This window comes from Schistocerca americana, chromosome 1 (genome assembly GCF_021461395.2).
Source record: "Schistocerca americana isolate TAMUIC-IGC-003095 chromosome 1, iqSchAmer2.1, whole genome shotgun sequence".
In the NCBI taxonomy this organism is placed as follows: Eukaryota; Metazoa; Arthropoda; class Insecta; order Orthoptera; family Acrididae; genus Schistocerca; species Schistocerca americana.
Genome location: NC_060119.1, coordinates 220,004,560 through 220,017,324, shown reverse-complemented (window position 1 = coordinate 220,017,324; position 12,765 = coordinate 220,004,560). Strand labels below are relative to the sequence as shown.

The 12,765-nt window shown below is 42.7% G+C and overlaps 1 protein-coding gene across 1 annotated transcript in view; it reads left to right on the top strand.

Annotated features, from left to right (window-relative positions):
* The window catches only part of LOC124620811, a 182,409-nt gene that overhangs the window by 159,719 nt on the left and 9,925 nt on the right, over positions 1-12,765 (top strand). Inside the window, exons 18-19 of the mRNA XM_047147099.1 lie at positions 9,697-10,142; positions 12,380-12,523. Of these exons, the coding sequence (XP_047003055.1) occupies positions 9,697-10,142; positions 12,380-12,523 (590 nt within the window). The remainder of the gene's footprint in view (positions 1-9,696; positions 10,143-12,379; positions 12,524-12,765) is intronic.

The window sequence follows — 12,765 nt, the reverse complement described above, 5'->3', positions numbered from 1 at the left end:
GGAGGTTTATGAACGTGAGCCTTCCGTCTGCTAGTGGGATCTGCATCAGTTGGGCTACTGAGAGGCAGATTCCTCCCCAAATAACTCAGATACTGAATTAATAACTGTGTATATCGAATTTGACGATAGCTAGGGAGCTGGCCCTGGTAAATGAGTCCTGGGTGTTGAGCTAGGAAAAAAATCGTTAAAGGTACGCAGTCGGGAAAAATGGATTCACTAACTCCTGAATTTAAATCTTGACCCAAGTGAACCTGCGTTTATTGCAACCAGAATCTTAATTAGGCACATGACAAAAGCAACAGCGATTTAAGGAAAAGAAATGAGACAGAGCAACCAAAACTTGGCAAAGTTCTCGGAAAAGGAATGAAGGGTTTCAAAAATAATAGTCCAATAATTTAACTGGAGGAAGCATGGTCTCTGCTGGTTGCACAGTGATTGTAAGATCATACCAAACAGAGAATGGAAAGCAAATAAGCAGCTACTCCTGCTCACTTGGTTATGGATGAGCCTAGATGAATGTAATTGAGTGAAAAAAGCCTGTCTTTGCTCCTACCTAACCTGCTGACGCCACCAGATAATCTCACCAAGATGATGTGCATAGAGGAAAGCTGTATACGGTCCTAAAGGCTACTTTCGCCACTCGTCTGACAATGCACAAGCTGACATTCAGAAGTTTCATTCTCTGCCGAATTTCCTCGCTGAAGCCCCTAATTCTAGCACCAGGATCTTCTCCTCGCAGTCCTACCCCTGAGAAAGTCTCCACCATGTCTCCTGTCCCTGCTCCAAGCAGAGTCTGCTTCACAATTCTCCATTGAAAAAAGATGTACCAAATTCTGGCCAGTGAGGTTATTGATAACGCTCTGTCTGCTCTCTCGCCAAAGAAGCGATGTAAAAAGTTCTCCAATCAGTTGGCTTCTTGTCGACGCAGTTTTTAGAACATTCTACCTATCTATCCTCCTCCATCGATTTCTTTTTCAGTCCACGAATCCCTGGATTTGTCTACGCACACAATTCCCAGAAAGTCAGTGAACCGTGGTACCACTCAGTTCTTTAGAAAACCAAAATTACAATCTCATCACAGTTATTTAAAGAAAATGGGAAGCCCGGGATCACTGGTGAAGGACAAGCTTCTGATTGTCTTACGATTTTAATTTGACTCGAAACAGACTTTACTATAAACTTCAATTTGGACATTTGCCCTCTTACTGATGCAGTCTACACATTTTTACTTTAATTGAATTACATAAACACGAATAAGGATTATATTTTGCATCCGAAATCAAAAAAATAGGTAGTAGGCACGTGAATAATCAATCATAAACAATCTTTCTTGTTTAACGATATCTCAAAAGGCTACTAACATTATACACTTGCAAAACTTACACAGCCACGTAATACCACAACTTCATTAAAAAAACAAAGATCTTAAAGCTTAATAAAACTGAACTGCCCACATAAAGGTACACAGTGAACCATGCTTATACTAAAAACGCGAAGTGGGCCAACCAAGGTCGCAAAACTGGCACACAGGAAAAATAACAAGTTGCACATTCATTAAAGATACACAAACGATTAACGTAAGTGTTGGATAAGAATGGCTAGTATTAAGCAGTAAAATAACTTACAGAAACGCTAATATTAACAAAGTGGCCTCACTTAGCTTTAGAGAACAGCATTAAGGCCCACAGCAGTATTTGGAAGCAATAACGCTACGGCCGGCAGGCAATACGAGCGTTCACTCCCTTCGGCTTGTGCACAGGCTCACAAGCAGGCGATATATGTTTATATATAGTCCGACCAGCCTCACAATGCGCTGTCCTGACAAGAATCCATAATCGCACCAACGCCAGGAAACGAGCAGACTTAGCAAATGGCCTACAGCACAAATAGATTTCAATGAAAACAAGGTCAAATCACAGCCACAGTGGAAAATATATTAAGCCTGACCCCAAATCCTTATGGAGCAATACTCTAACTGTACCCGTTCCCCAGTAAATTAGCAGGAAACTTAGAGATCACTTTCAGTTGCCTTAAGGCACTTTCAACATTAAATGAAACGTACCAAATCCTGCCATAAAAAATGATTAAACTATTAACTCTACAGCTGCCTGGCGCGTGAACAACAACCAGTCTCCAAGCGGCCAATATGTCCTAAATCAAGTTAAAACTTGCATGGAAACCACTTAAGATACACACCTCACATATGATGGGGAACGAAATGAGGAACATCAGCCTCCTTAAAATAGCCACTGTGGAACCAATTTCAGAACCATCTCTGGCAGCTACAAATGCCAGAATAAGTTTCAACAATCTTCTTAGTTAAACACAGAATAACTTGTAGCTTGCAAATTACGAGCTGGGAAGAGGTTCAGCGTGAGACGACGAGCCCACCACAGTTTTGCACGTCAAGGCTCCCAATGACCGGCCCCTTACATCCGACGCGACAAAAGACAAGGACGGCGAGCACGGCGAGGCGCATGCACCATGGTTAGGGTCGCCGGCTTGTTTTCAACACAAGTTGGTCCCATGAACGCCGACCGGAGACTCTTACGTCACACGTTCACCCGGAAAACCCGCCGGGGGGAGCAGTCAAAGATAGCAAGACAGCCGAATATCGATATCAGCGATGCAAGTAGAACACCCTAGCGCCAGCCGCCACGGCTCAGTCAGATCCTAGTCTCAAACTCTTGAGAATTTTTTAAGACTGACCAATAAGAACATGTCCCACCTTTGGTGGATGTTGTTCTGGCGTAACCACAAGCGCCGGAACGAAGACTAAGAACTCAAGACCAGGGAAGGCGGTGAAACGACTTCGGCACCCTAGCGCCAGCCGCCACGGCTCAGTCAGATCCTAGTCTCAAACTCTTGAGAATTTTTTAAGACTGACCAATAAGAACATGTCCCACCTTTGGTGGATGTTGTTCTGGCGTAACCACAAGCGCCGGAACGAAGACTAAGAACTCAAGACCAGGGAAGGCGGTGAAACGACTTCGGCCAATGGTGCGCTGACTACGGCCACGCCACGACAGGAGCGACACCTGCAAGAATTGAATATAAGCTCCGCCGGAGTGGACGCTCTGTTTGAGGAGCCGTATCACGGTCTGCGCGGCCCCTGCTGCTGTAGGTTCGAGTCCTCCCTCGAGCATGGGTGTGTGTGGTGTTCTTAGCATAAGTTAGTTAAAGTAGTGTGTAAGTCTAGGGGCCGATGCACTTAGCAGTTGGGTCCCTTAGGAATTCACAGACATTTGAACATTTTTTAAACGCCGCTCCTGCCAGCCTCGACCAGAACATTAGTGGAAAGCGTTCGCTGAGTATTAGCACGGCCTAGGAGAGAGTGCTACGATATCAGATAGTAGTGATCCATATCTATTGCTTGTTTGGAGTTTGTAAAGAGCGAAGAAGATTACTATTTGCATGTCGCCGATCGCTTGCAACATTTGTTGTGCATATAAAGTTAAATATTGTCAGCCTGCTTTATTGAAACAAAACTACTAATGTTATGTGCTTGAATTGTTGTATAGCATTCTGAGAAGGCTGCATCGTTTAGGCACCCTATCTGCAATGAAATGATAATTAAACCAAGACCCCAAGCTACCGACAGGCGTTGATATACATCAATGGCGACAGTTGAAAACGTGTGCCCCGACCGGGACTAGAGCCCGGGTTCAAGCCCCGGTCGGGGCACACAACTGTCCCTGATGATGTATATCAACGCCTGTCGGCAGCTTAGCGTCTTGATTTAATTATCATTTTATTCTAGAGAGGTGCACGGTTCTTCTGTTCTTTCGGATATGTCCGAAAGAACAGATACCATCTGCAATGAGTGGGCAGGACCCAACAGAAGTAATACCCACACGACTGCCGTTGACATCAGGCTGACACAACATGCTTTCTCCAGCAGGCCGAAAACATAGTTCACAAAACTGAATGCAGTTGGTTGCCTCAGAGCAGCAGGAGACAGGAATGTGGTCAAACTGTTTACAGTTCCACCTGCCTTCAAGAAGTCACAGATCCGAGTAAAATGCCCACTGAAAAGCGTTCTTTGACCTAGCTGGGATTGTTGGTAAAACGGCCGTTTATTTGCTATGGGCGACCCTCTCCACTATTCATTAGCCTCACCTTTCTTAGCCAGATACCTTGCAGTGTTCCTACAGCATGTTGCAAAAACTGTAGCTCCACTGGAATGGCTGACCAGACACATTACCTCTCCTACTCTTGTTACGAGTCTCAGAAGTCAGCCCCTGCCCTTTTGAACGTATGTCTGCAGGGTCTCAGCGCGCATCATATGCTGTGGCGTACTGCTGAGTCACCAGACGAAGGCTCGCAAATGACATTTACTATTCTGCATGCAAAAGTTATGAATCCTAGCAGAGAAGGTTAATAAATAGAAAAAAATGGCTTGATCTTTACAGTCACTGAGATTCTTTCTGTACTTAACAGCCCCTACAAACCGTGTGGTAAAATATGACTGTAATTTTCATTAAAGGAATCTACAGAACAAAAATAAGATGTTTCACGGTGGGAACAGACTCATGCCTCTCGTCACTCTCACCTCACAATAAAAATTTGGGTGCATGGAGTTACAGTAATGGATTACGACGTCACACCATCAATGAAATTCTCTCCTTTTCTCTCATTCATATCTTCTTTTAGTTACACAGTAAGTAGGAACTCCATACTACAAGTGGAAGTAGGAATGTCAAGGACGTGGGAAACGGTGCTGCTCCGCCAATACGAAAACATAAAATTCAGTCCCTGTATTTACACATATCACCAAACTCATTCATCCTCATATCTGGTGTGGATGATGAAGGATTTTATTTAATGTTTTGGTTCAAATGGCTCTGAGCACTATGGGACTCAACTGCTGAGGTCATTAGTCCCCTAGAACTTAGAACTAGTTAAACCTAACTAACCTAAGGACATCACAAACATCCATGCCCGAGGCAGGATTCGAACCTGCGACCGTAGCGGTCTTGCGGTTCCAGACTGTAGCGCCTTCAACCGCACGGCCACTTCGGCCGGCTTTAATGTTTTGTTTTACAGTAGATGTAGGTAAATTTTCTTTTTAAGAATACATCCAGCCTGCAAATCCCATTTATTACAAAATGAAAAAGTTTAAAAATATTGCTAGTTTTAATCCTGACTTATTCTCTGACTTATTTACAATTCTTTTATATACATTACCCCTTCACTCACTCATTCGTTCCACTGATGGTTCCCTTGATTTACACTCACTCCACACACTAATAGTTAACCGTGGAACACATTCATTGTTAGCTTATATAATCTATGAGCACTTGCTGATCGTAGACAAGTATTTTATTAGCCACTGAACACATTCCTTCTTTCCTTGCGTAGAACAAAAACAGAAATTTATTTAAGTAATACTCTAATGATAAGCACATCAACATATATTTTACGAAAATAATTAATAACAAAAAACAGTGATAATACACGGCTACCAAGTACGCTGAGGCAACTCATGAGCTGTATTACTTAACTTGGGTTGTCATAGCAACAGATAGACAGCACGTTCAGCAACAAAAAGGTCAGAAAGTCTTTCCCATAAAATGTATAGATAAATATAATTTTACACACATGTCACGATCATTGCATTTAAATGTACATAAACACATCATACACAACATTGTGCAGCGTAAAATAAAAGAAACACCGTGTTTCTGAAAGAGAGCAACTTAAGCGTGTATATTAGAAAAGGTTCAGTAGAAAATATAAATAGAAAAATTCCAGGTTTATGCTCAGTTTCAAACTCGATAGGTCCTTCGTGCACAAATTGAAGAAAACATTAAACAAGGTCATTGCTGTGAGCACGGGTCGTGAGTCGTGCTTGGTAGCTCAGATGGTAGAGCACTTGCCCGCGAAAGACTAAGGTCCAGATTTAGAGTGTCCGTCCGGCACACAGTTTTAATCTGCCAGGAAGTTTGATATCAGCACACACTCCGCTGCAGAGTGAAAATTTCATTCTGGAAACATCCCCGAGGCAATGGCTAAGCCATTTCTCCACAATATCCTTTCTTCCAGCAGTGCTGCAAGGTTCGAAGGAGAGCTTCTGTGAAGTGTGGAAGATGGGAGACGAGGTACTGGCGGAATTGAAGCTATGAGGACGGGTTGTGAGTCGTGCTTGGGTAGCTCAGATGGCAGAGCACTTGCCCGAGAAAGGCAAAAGTCCCGAGTTCGAATCTCGGTCCAGCACACAGTTTTAATCTGCCAGGAAGTTTCAAGGTCATCATGTTCACGATTTTTATCTAGCCTTGCGCAGCCAAAGCACAACAACAAAAATCGACTAAGGTTGGCACTTAAGAAATGAGAATAGACACTAGCCGCACAAAACCTAAGAGGATGACGTAGATCTGTACAAAGGGGGTCGGGAGGGGGAAGCTATACCCGATGTCACTGACTGCCGGCAACTGCGTCCATAGTGGCAGGTAATGTCCAATGGTAGGTCCGTGTGCTGAGCTGGCCTCCTTCTCCCATAGGATGCCGCTGTCCAGATAAGCTCGACACTGCATTTGTAGGATGAGACAAGACACAAGCTCCTGTTATCAACATTGTATGGATCATCTGGATTTTGTCATTACTCAGTAAAAGGAGAAAAGACTCGTAAGTACCGGCTCTACCGGGTGCTGTAAATCGAATACAGAACCGATACGAAAGCAGATGCTTCTCACCTGCGTTGATATCAGTGATATGCCTATGTTACACGCAGAAAGCATGAAAAGGCATGTAAACAGAGAAGCGCTGCCAGACAAAGTACGGCTGTTCATTGATTTGTCAAATCTGGATTGCTTCTCATTCCCTCTTGTTCACTGTTGATGGGTTAAGGATTTCTCTGAAAGAGAAAGAATAGGACACTAGTTTCTGCAAGTCTGGTAACATTTAACTACATTCAGCATCTCTAAAAGTAGTTTTCAGTATTATCCACATCCTTAGAAAGAGTTAGTTTATATTGAAATAATGAATTATTCTTCACCCTGAACTTTGGAAAATATTAAGTTAAGTATGTAACGAGATTTTTCGTAGTGGAAGTTTCTCAGATTGGTTTGAAGATGCTGTTGTGAAGACCACAAAATAGTAGATAATACACTGGTGAAACACATTATTGTCACTATTTTAAAAATGAATAACAACATGTCCACTACACTTTGTGAACAACTTCTACGGTAAATCATGCCCAGCAGTAAACAGCTTTTACTTCAAAGAAGACAATAAACTGGACAGCCTACACTTAGCTTAACAGATGATATACTATAAGGGGCAGTCATATGAAAACGATAGAGATGGAAAAAAGTAAGTAAATTATTCATTATTTCAAAAGTAATCGCCATATGTGTTAAGATATTTCTCCCACTGTGAGACAAGATGGTCAGTGTATTCTTCGAAAAATGTTTCAGTCGTCGATGTGCACCTCTTCGTCCAAAGCAAATCGATGACCACTGCAAGGCTTGAAAAATATGGAACTCGTATTGGAATTGATCGGGACTGTATGGAAGTTGTATAAGCGCTACCCAGGGAAGTTTTGCAAGGTAATGGAAACAACCTTGTCAACAAGTCGGCGAGCATTATCCTGCAACAGAATGACGGAGTCCATCACATTCGTGTGTGTTTGAACGTGATGGCGATTTTCAGTTTTTGTAAAGTGTTCACGTACGGCTGGCTGTGCGTTAACTGAAGTGTACCATCAAGTCCAAACGCCTAGGCATGTTGAAAGACGGCATCAGTCTGGTTAAGTGTAACCAGATGTTGCCAAGGTTATTTTCCCTATGCTGCAGAAATTACGCTGGGAAGTCCTTACATATCCTCCATATAGTCCAAATCTCTCCCCATATGATTTGGATGCGCTTGGAGTGCTAAAGAAAGACATTCGTGGCCAACGACTTTGTTTGGATAAAGAATAACACGCATGGGTAAATGTATTCGCTGTTATGGCTGTTACTTTTGAAATAATAAACAGATTAACCACTTTTCTTCCATCTATCTCGTTTTCATTTGACTTCCTCTTATGGAATCAGTAAATCAGAAATTATTATCATAGTAAGGCAAATATTTTGATTGTGTGAGCAATTACATCTTGATGCAAGTTTTTAAATGTTATGCAGGATGAGTCACTAACTGTTGGCACCTACAATAACTCCGAAAGTATGCTCCTATCATAACTTTCGGAGTCATTCTTGGTGGCAAGCACATATATGGTTTACATCTTGATGACAGAAATTAAACTTAACTAGTTGTACATCAATCACGTAGCAGCTCCATTAAGATTTTGAAGGAATCAGAAATGAGGTATTGGAGGGTTCTGGTTTGGGACCCCTGTTGTTTCTGATACTATTAAATTGTCTCTATTTTACAGAATCAGAAGATCTGATGGTACCCTTTTCGATGATGTAACAAAGGAATAATACCTGGTGGCAGTCTACATAAGAAGGAACTAACGTAAAGTTCAAAAAGTCAGAAGATGGTTAAAATCAAACTGATTACCATTAAACTTTGACAAGACTCACCACACACAGTGAACTGCTTCTTGTAAGACTCCACGAGTTGTAAAAATTGTCTACGGGAAATCGACTGTGTTAAGTTTTCTAAGTTACACACAAATCACAACCTTTATTGAACAACTTATTGGTATAGTTTAATTAAAAACTAAGGAACTAAAGTATTCTGAAGATTTCCATTTACCACTGAGTTACCGACTCATTCCTTGAGGTAACTCAGCATAGAATGCTAGCACAAACACTTTCAGAACACATATAAGAACGATATCCCACATATACCTCTTAAGAAAACTAAGTACTCTGACAACTCTTTGACAGTAGGTATATTGATTAACGTCTTTTCGTTAAAATTATTTTCGCTGCTCAAAGAATAGTGAATCTCATGAACGGAACACCATCATCAAAACAACCCCTACAAACGCTTCAGAGTGGTGCAGAAAGGAGTGACACATGTATTTAGAAATCTGCCGGAGTATATTTGATATATTTGATATATTGTAGATAATACGGTGCAGTTTAAGAGTAAATTACAGAACTTTCTGAAGAACAACTCCTTCTACTCTTGAAAAGTGTCTTTGCAGAAACTGATAGATTCATGTTTTGTGATATTTTATAAGTAACGTTAGCACTGCAACGCAAAAGAAGTTCGTAATGCCCAGACCATTTTAACGCATCTGAATATTTCATTTCTTTTTACATCCCAGACTGAGCGAATTGGCGCAGTGTTCAGCGCATTGAACACCCAGTCTGGAGTAGGACGGTTCATAGCGCATCCGACCATCCTGATTTATGTCTTCTGTGATTTCCCAACATCGCTCCACCCAAATCCCGGAATGGTTCCTTAGAAAGGGAATGGTAGATTTAATTCCAATCCGAGTTTCTGCTTTCAAATGAATCACCTATGAATAAATGATAGCTCCGCCAACGCACTGCCGTTTTATACGTTTCGTACGCGGTACTACAGCCATCTGTGTATTTGCATATCGCTACCCCATGACTTTTATCATCCAAGTGTATTTACGGTAGTTGTATTACCGAATAAATGATAGCTCCGCCAACGCACTGCCGTTTTATACGTTTCGTACGCGGTACTACAGCCATCTGTGTATTTGCATATCGCTACCCCATGACTTTTATCATCCAAGTGTATTTACGGTAGTTGTATTACCGCTTTCCTCTGCAGATCGGCAACCACGACCAGCACCGCGTGGCCAGCCGCTTCAGCCCAGACCTGGTGGACGGCATGAACATGCTGGTGACACTGCTGCCGGGAACCGCCGTCACCTACAACGGAGAGGAAATCGGCATGGAGGACAACTACAACATGACATGTGAAATTGCTACAGACCCTGCAGGGTGCTGGGACGGTGTCACACTCGGCAATTCCAGAGACCCTGAGAGGACGCCCTTCCAATGGGACAACAGCACGAATGCGGGCTTTAGCACAGCTAACGAGACCTGGCTACCAGTGAACGAGAACTACGTCACCCTCAACGCTGAAGCTCAGGAGGAAGCTGGTAGGAGCCACCTCAAGACCTACCGCCAGCTGGTGGCGCTCAGAGACGAACCAGCTGTGCAGACTGGAGTGACGGCCGTCAACAGTTCCGCCCAAGTCATCGCTTTCTCCAGGTACCCAGACAGCTCTATGAGTTCAGTCTCCAATCATGGCTAGCACAGACCGCCATAGTGAACATCATCATGACAAGACTCAGGAGAACCATCATCACTGTCATATATTCCTCACCATCACCAACACAGTCATTACTCTCAGCATTCGTACCACCACCACCCCCACCACCACCAAGTCCACCACCACTACCAGCATCACCATCGTGACCCGAATCTCCATTTAAAGCGATTGGCTCCAGCGCAATCTAAAGGTCATCCATTCAGTAACTATCAACATCATTTTCATTGCCGGCCGGTGTGGCCGAGCGGTTCTAGGCGCTTCAGTCTGAAACCGCGCGACCGCTACGGTCGCAATTTCGAATCCTGCCTCGGGCATCGATGTGCGTGATGTTCTTAGGTTAGTTAGGTTTAAGTAGTGGTAAGTTCTAGGGGACTGAAGACCTCAGAAGTTAAGTCCCAAAGTGCTCAGAGCCATTTGAACCATTTTGACATTATCATCAATCATTTCACACCAACTATTCGATGAAGGGAGCCTCACGACTTTTCCAAACATTATGGTCTTCAGCTATTAGTATCAATGTTGTTACTTCATGTCTTCTAACGCCTCTCAACGCCTTTCCATTAGGTCACCCTAACGGACACTTAGATTTCTAACTGTTTAATTTCTAACTGTGCTTTTCCGTTTGTTTTACTTTGTTTTTATGTGTCCAGCCAGGTGTGTTCAACTGCATTAAATAAAAAAAAATTCGTCACCTGCACCTACGAATACTTCTTAATTTATACATAATGGTTCAAATGGCTCTGAGCACTATGGGACTCAACATCTGAGGTCATCAGTCTCTTAGAGCCTAACTAAGCTAAGGGTATCACACACATCCATGCCGGAGGCAGTACTCGAACCTGCGACCGTAGCGGTCGCTTAATTTGTACAATTTTCTTTTTCATATTGCTATTATATATTATTTTAGTTAAATTACATTGTTTGTCATGTCTCGTTTTCAACTAGATCTATTAAGTTCTTGCGTTGTATGGTGTAAAATACCTTCAGAAATACAAAACGTATCCACCTACGACGGTTGGAACTCTAATAGTGGCAACTATTTATTTACAGCTCGTACAAAGTAGATGCGTGTTTCAAAGTTTAACTGACATTGAAAGTAGTCACCAGCATTGTGTATAACCCGTTGCCAGCGATGTGGAAGTCGCAGGATACTCTTAGAAGTGGCAGTTGTGTTGACAGTTTGAGTGGTGCGGTCTATTGCCCGACGAATTTGTAGCAGTTCTGAAGCGAATGCCGTGAAGTCTTTCCTTCAGTTTAGAAATCAACTTGAACTCACGAGGGCTTAAGTCAGGGGAGTGCAGTAGGTGGTATAGCACTTAGCAGCCCCATCTGTCAAACAAATCAGTAACAGCTTGCACTGTACGTGCTTGAGCATTGTCCTGCAAACTGATGGTCAGGTACTACAGAAAGTGTCATCACTTCTGTCTCTACGCTGTTCATTTTTGGAACACAACCTACGACCAGCTTAGAACTCGTGGTTCTGTACAAAGAATTTTACTGACTGATCTCAGTTTATTCCCTTACAAAACTTCTGTGCTACGAAGGCTGACTGGGCACAACAAACAAATAAGACTGGAATATTCATTATGGGCACAAGGAAAATATGAAATAATTCTCAATTCATAGTTCTGAGACGAAGCTGATTTCCACGTTAATGGAACCGTAAACAAACGACATATTCGATTCTGTGGTAGAGAAAAACCACAAAACGGTCATTTTCATGAAAAAACTACGCGTGGGAAAAAGAGACACTGTCGGTAGGTCTATACAGTCATGGCCCATTTCAGTTGCGCGCGAGATAAATGAAGACTTGTGCCGCAAAGTTATAAGGAATATGTGTAGTCGCCTACATGAAGTTGTCCGCTGGAATGGAGCGCATGTTATACATGTGATGAAGTGAAATATATTTCCATAGACCATACTATCTGTGAGCAAAATTTGAAAATTTTCTTTTCAGAAGTAAAACTGTTATGGCCATATTAAATTATGTCAGTTATTCGTCCGCAACCCTCTATTTATTAACTCAGTTGCCGGATAAATTCACAGTGAGTCGTTCCTTCACAAAAAATCTTTCTTTTCTACTATACGTGTTCAGTACAATGCGTCTGTAGTCAACACTGTATTACCTAGAAAACAGCACCTACTTGATAGTGACGTGGTTGTGTTCTGTTGGCAGGACTGCAGATGACGGCACCGAGGTGGTGGTCGCCGTGAACGTGGGCGACCGGCCGGACGTGGTGGACCTCTACGAAATGCTCGGCCTGTCTCAGAGGTCCTTTGTCATCAGCGCCGCCAGCGTATCCAGCATTCGACAGCCGGGGTGAGTCCAACACCTCATTGCTCGCATTTTGTGAAGAGCTTAAACTAAAAATAGTACCAGTTACGTTAGAGACAAGCTACACTAATGATTACGATAACTGCCACACAACAGGGATACATGCGACTGTCATGGACGGAATATGGCGCATTACGTATGCGAGAGCAGGCAATGATTAGGAAAACAGAATTGTACATGTTCTTTGCTTCTGAAATTTCATTACGCTGTGAATCTCCTCTGTGATG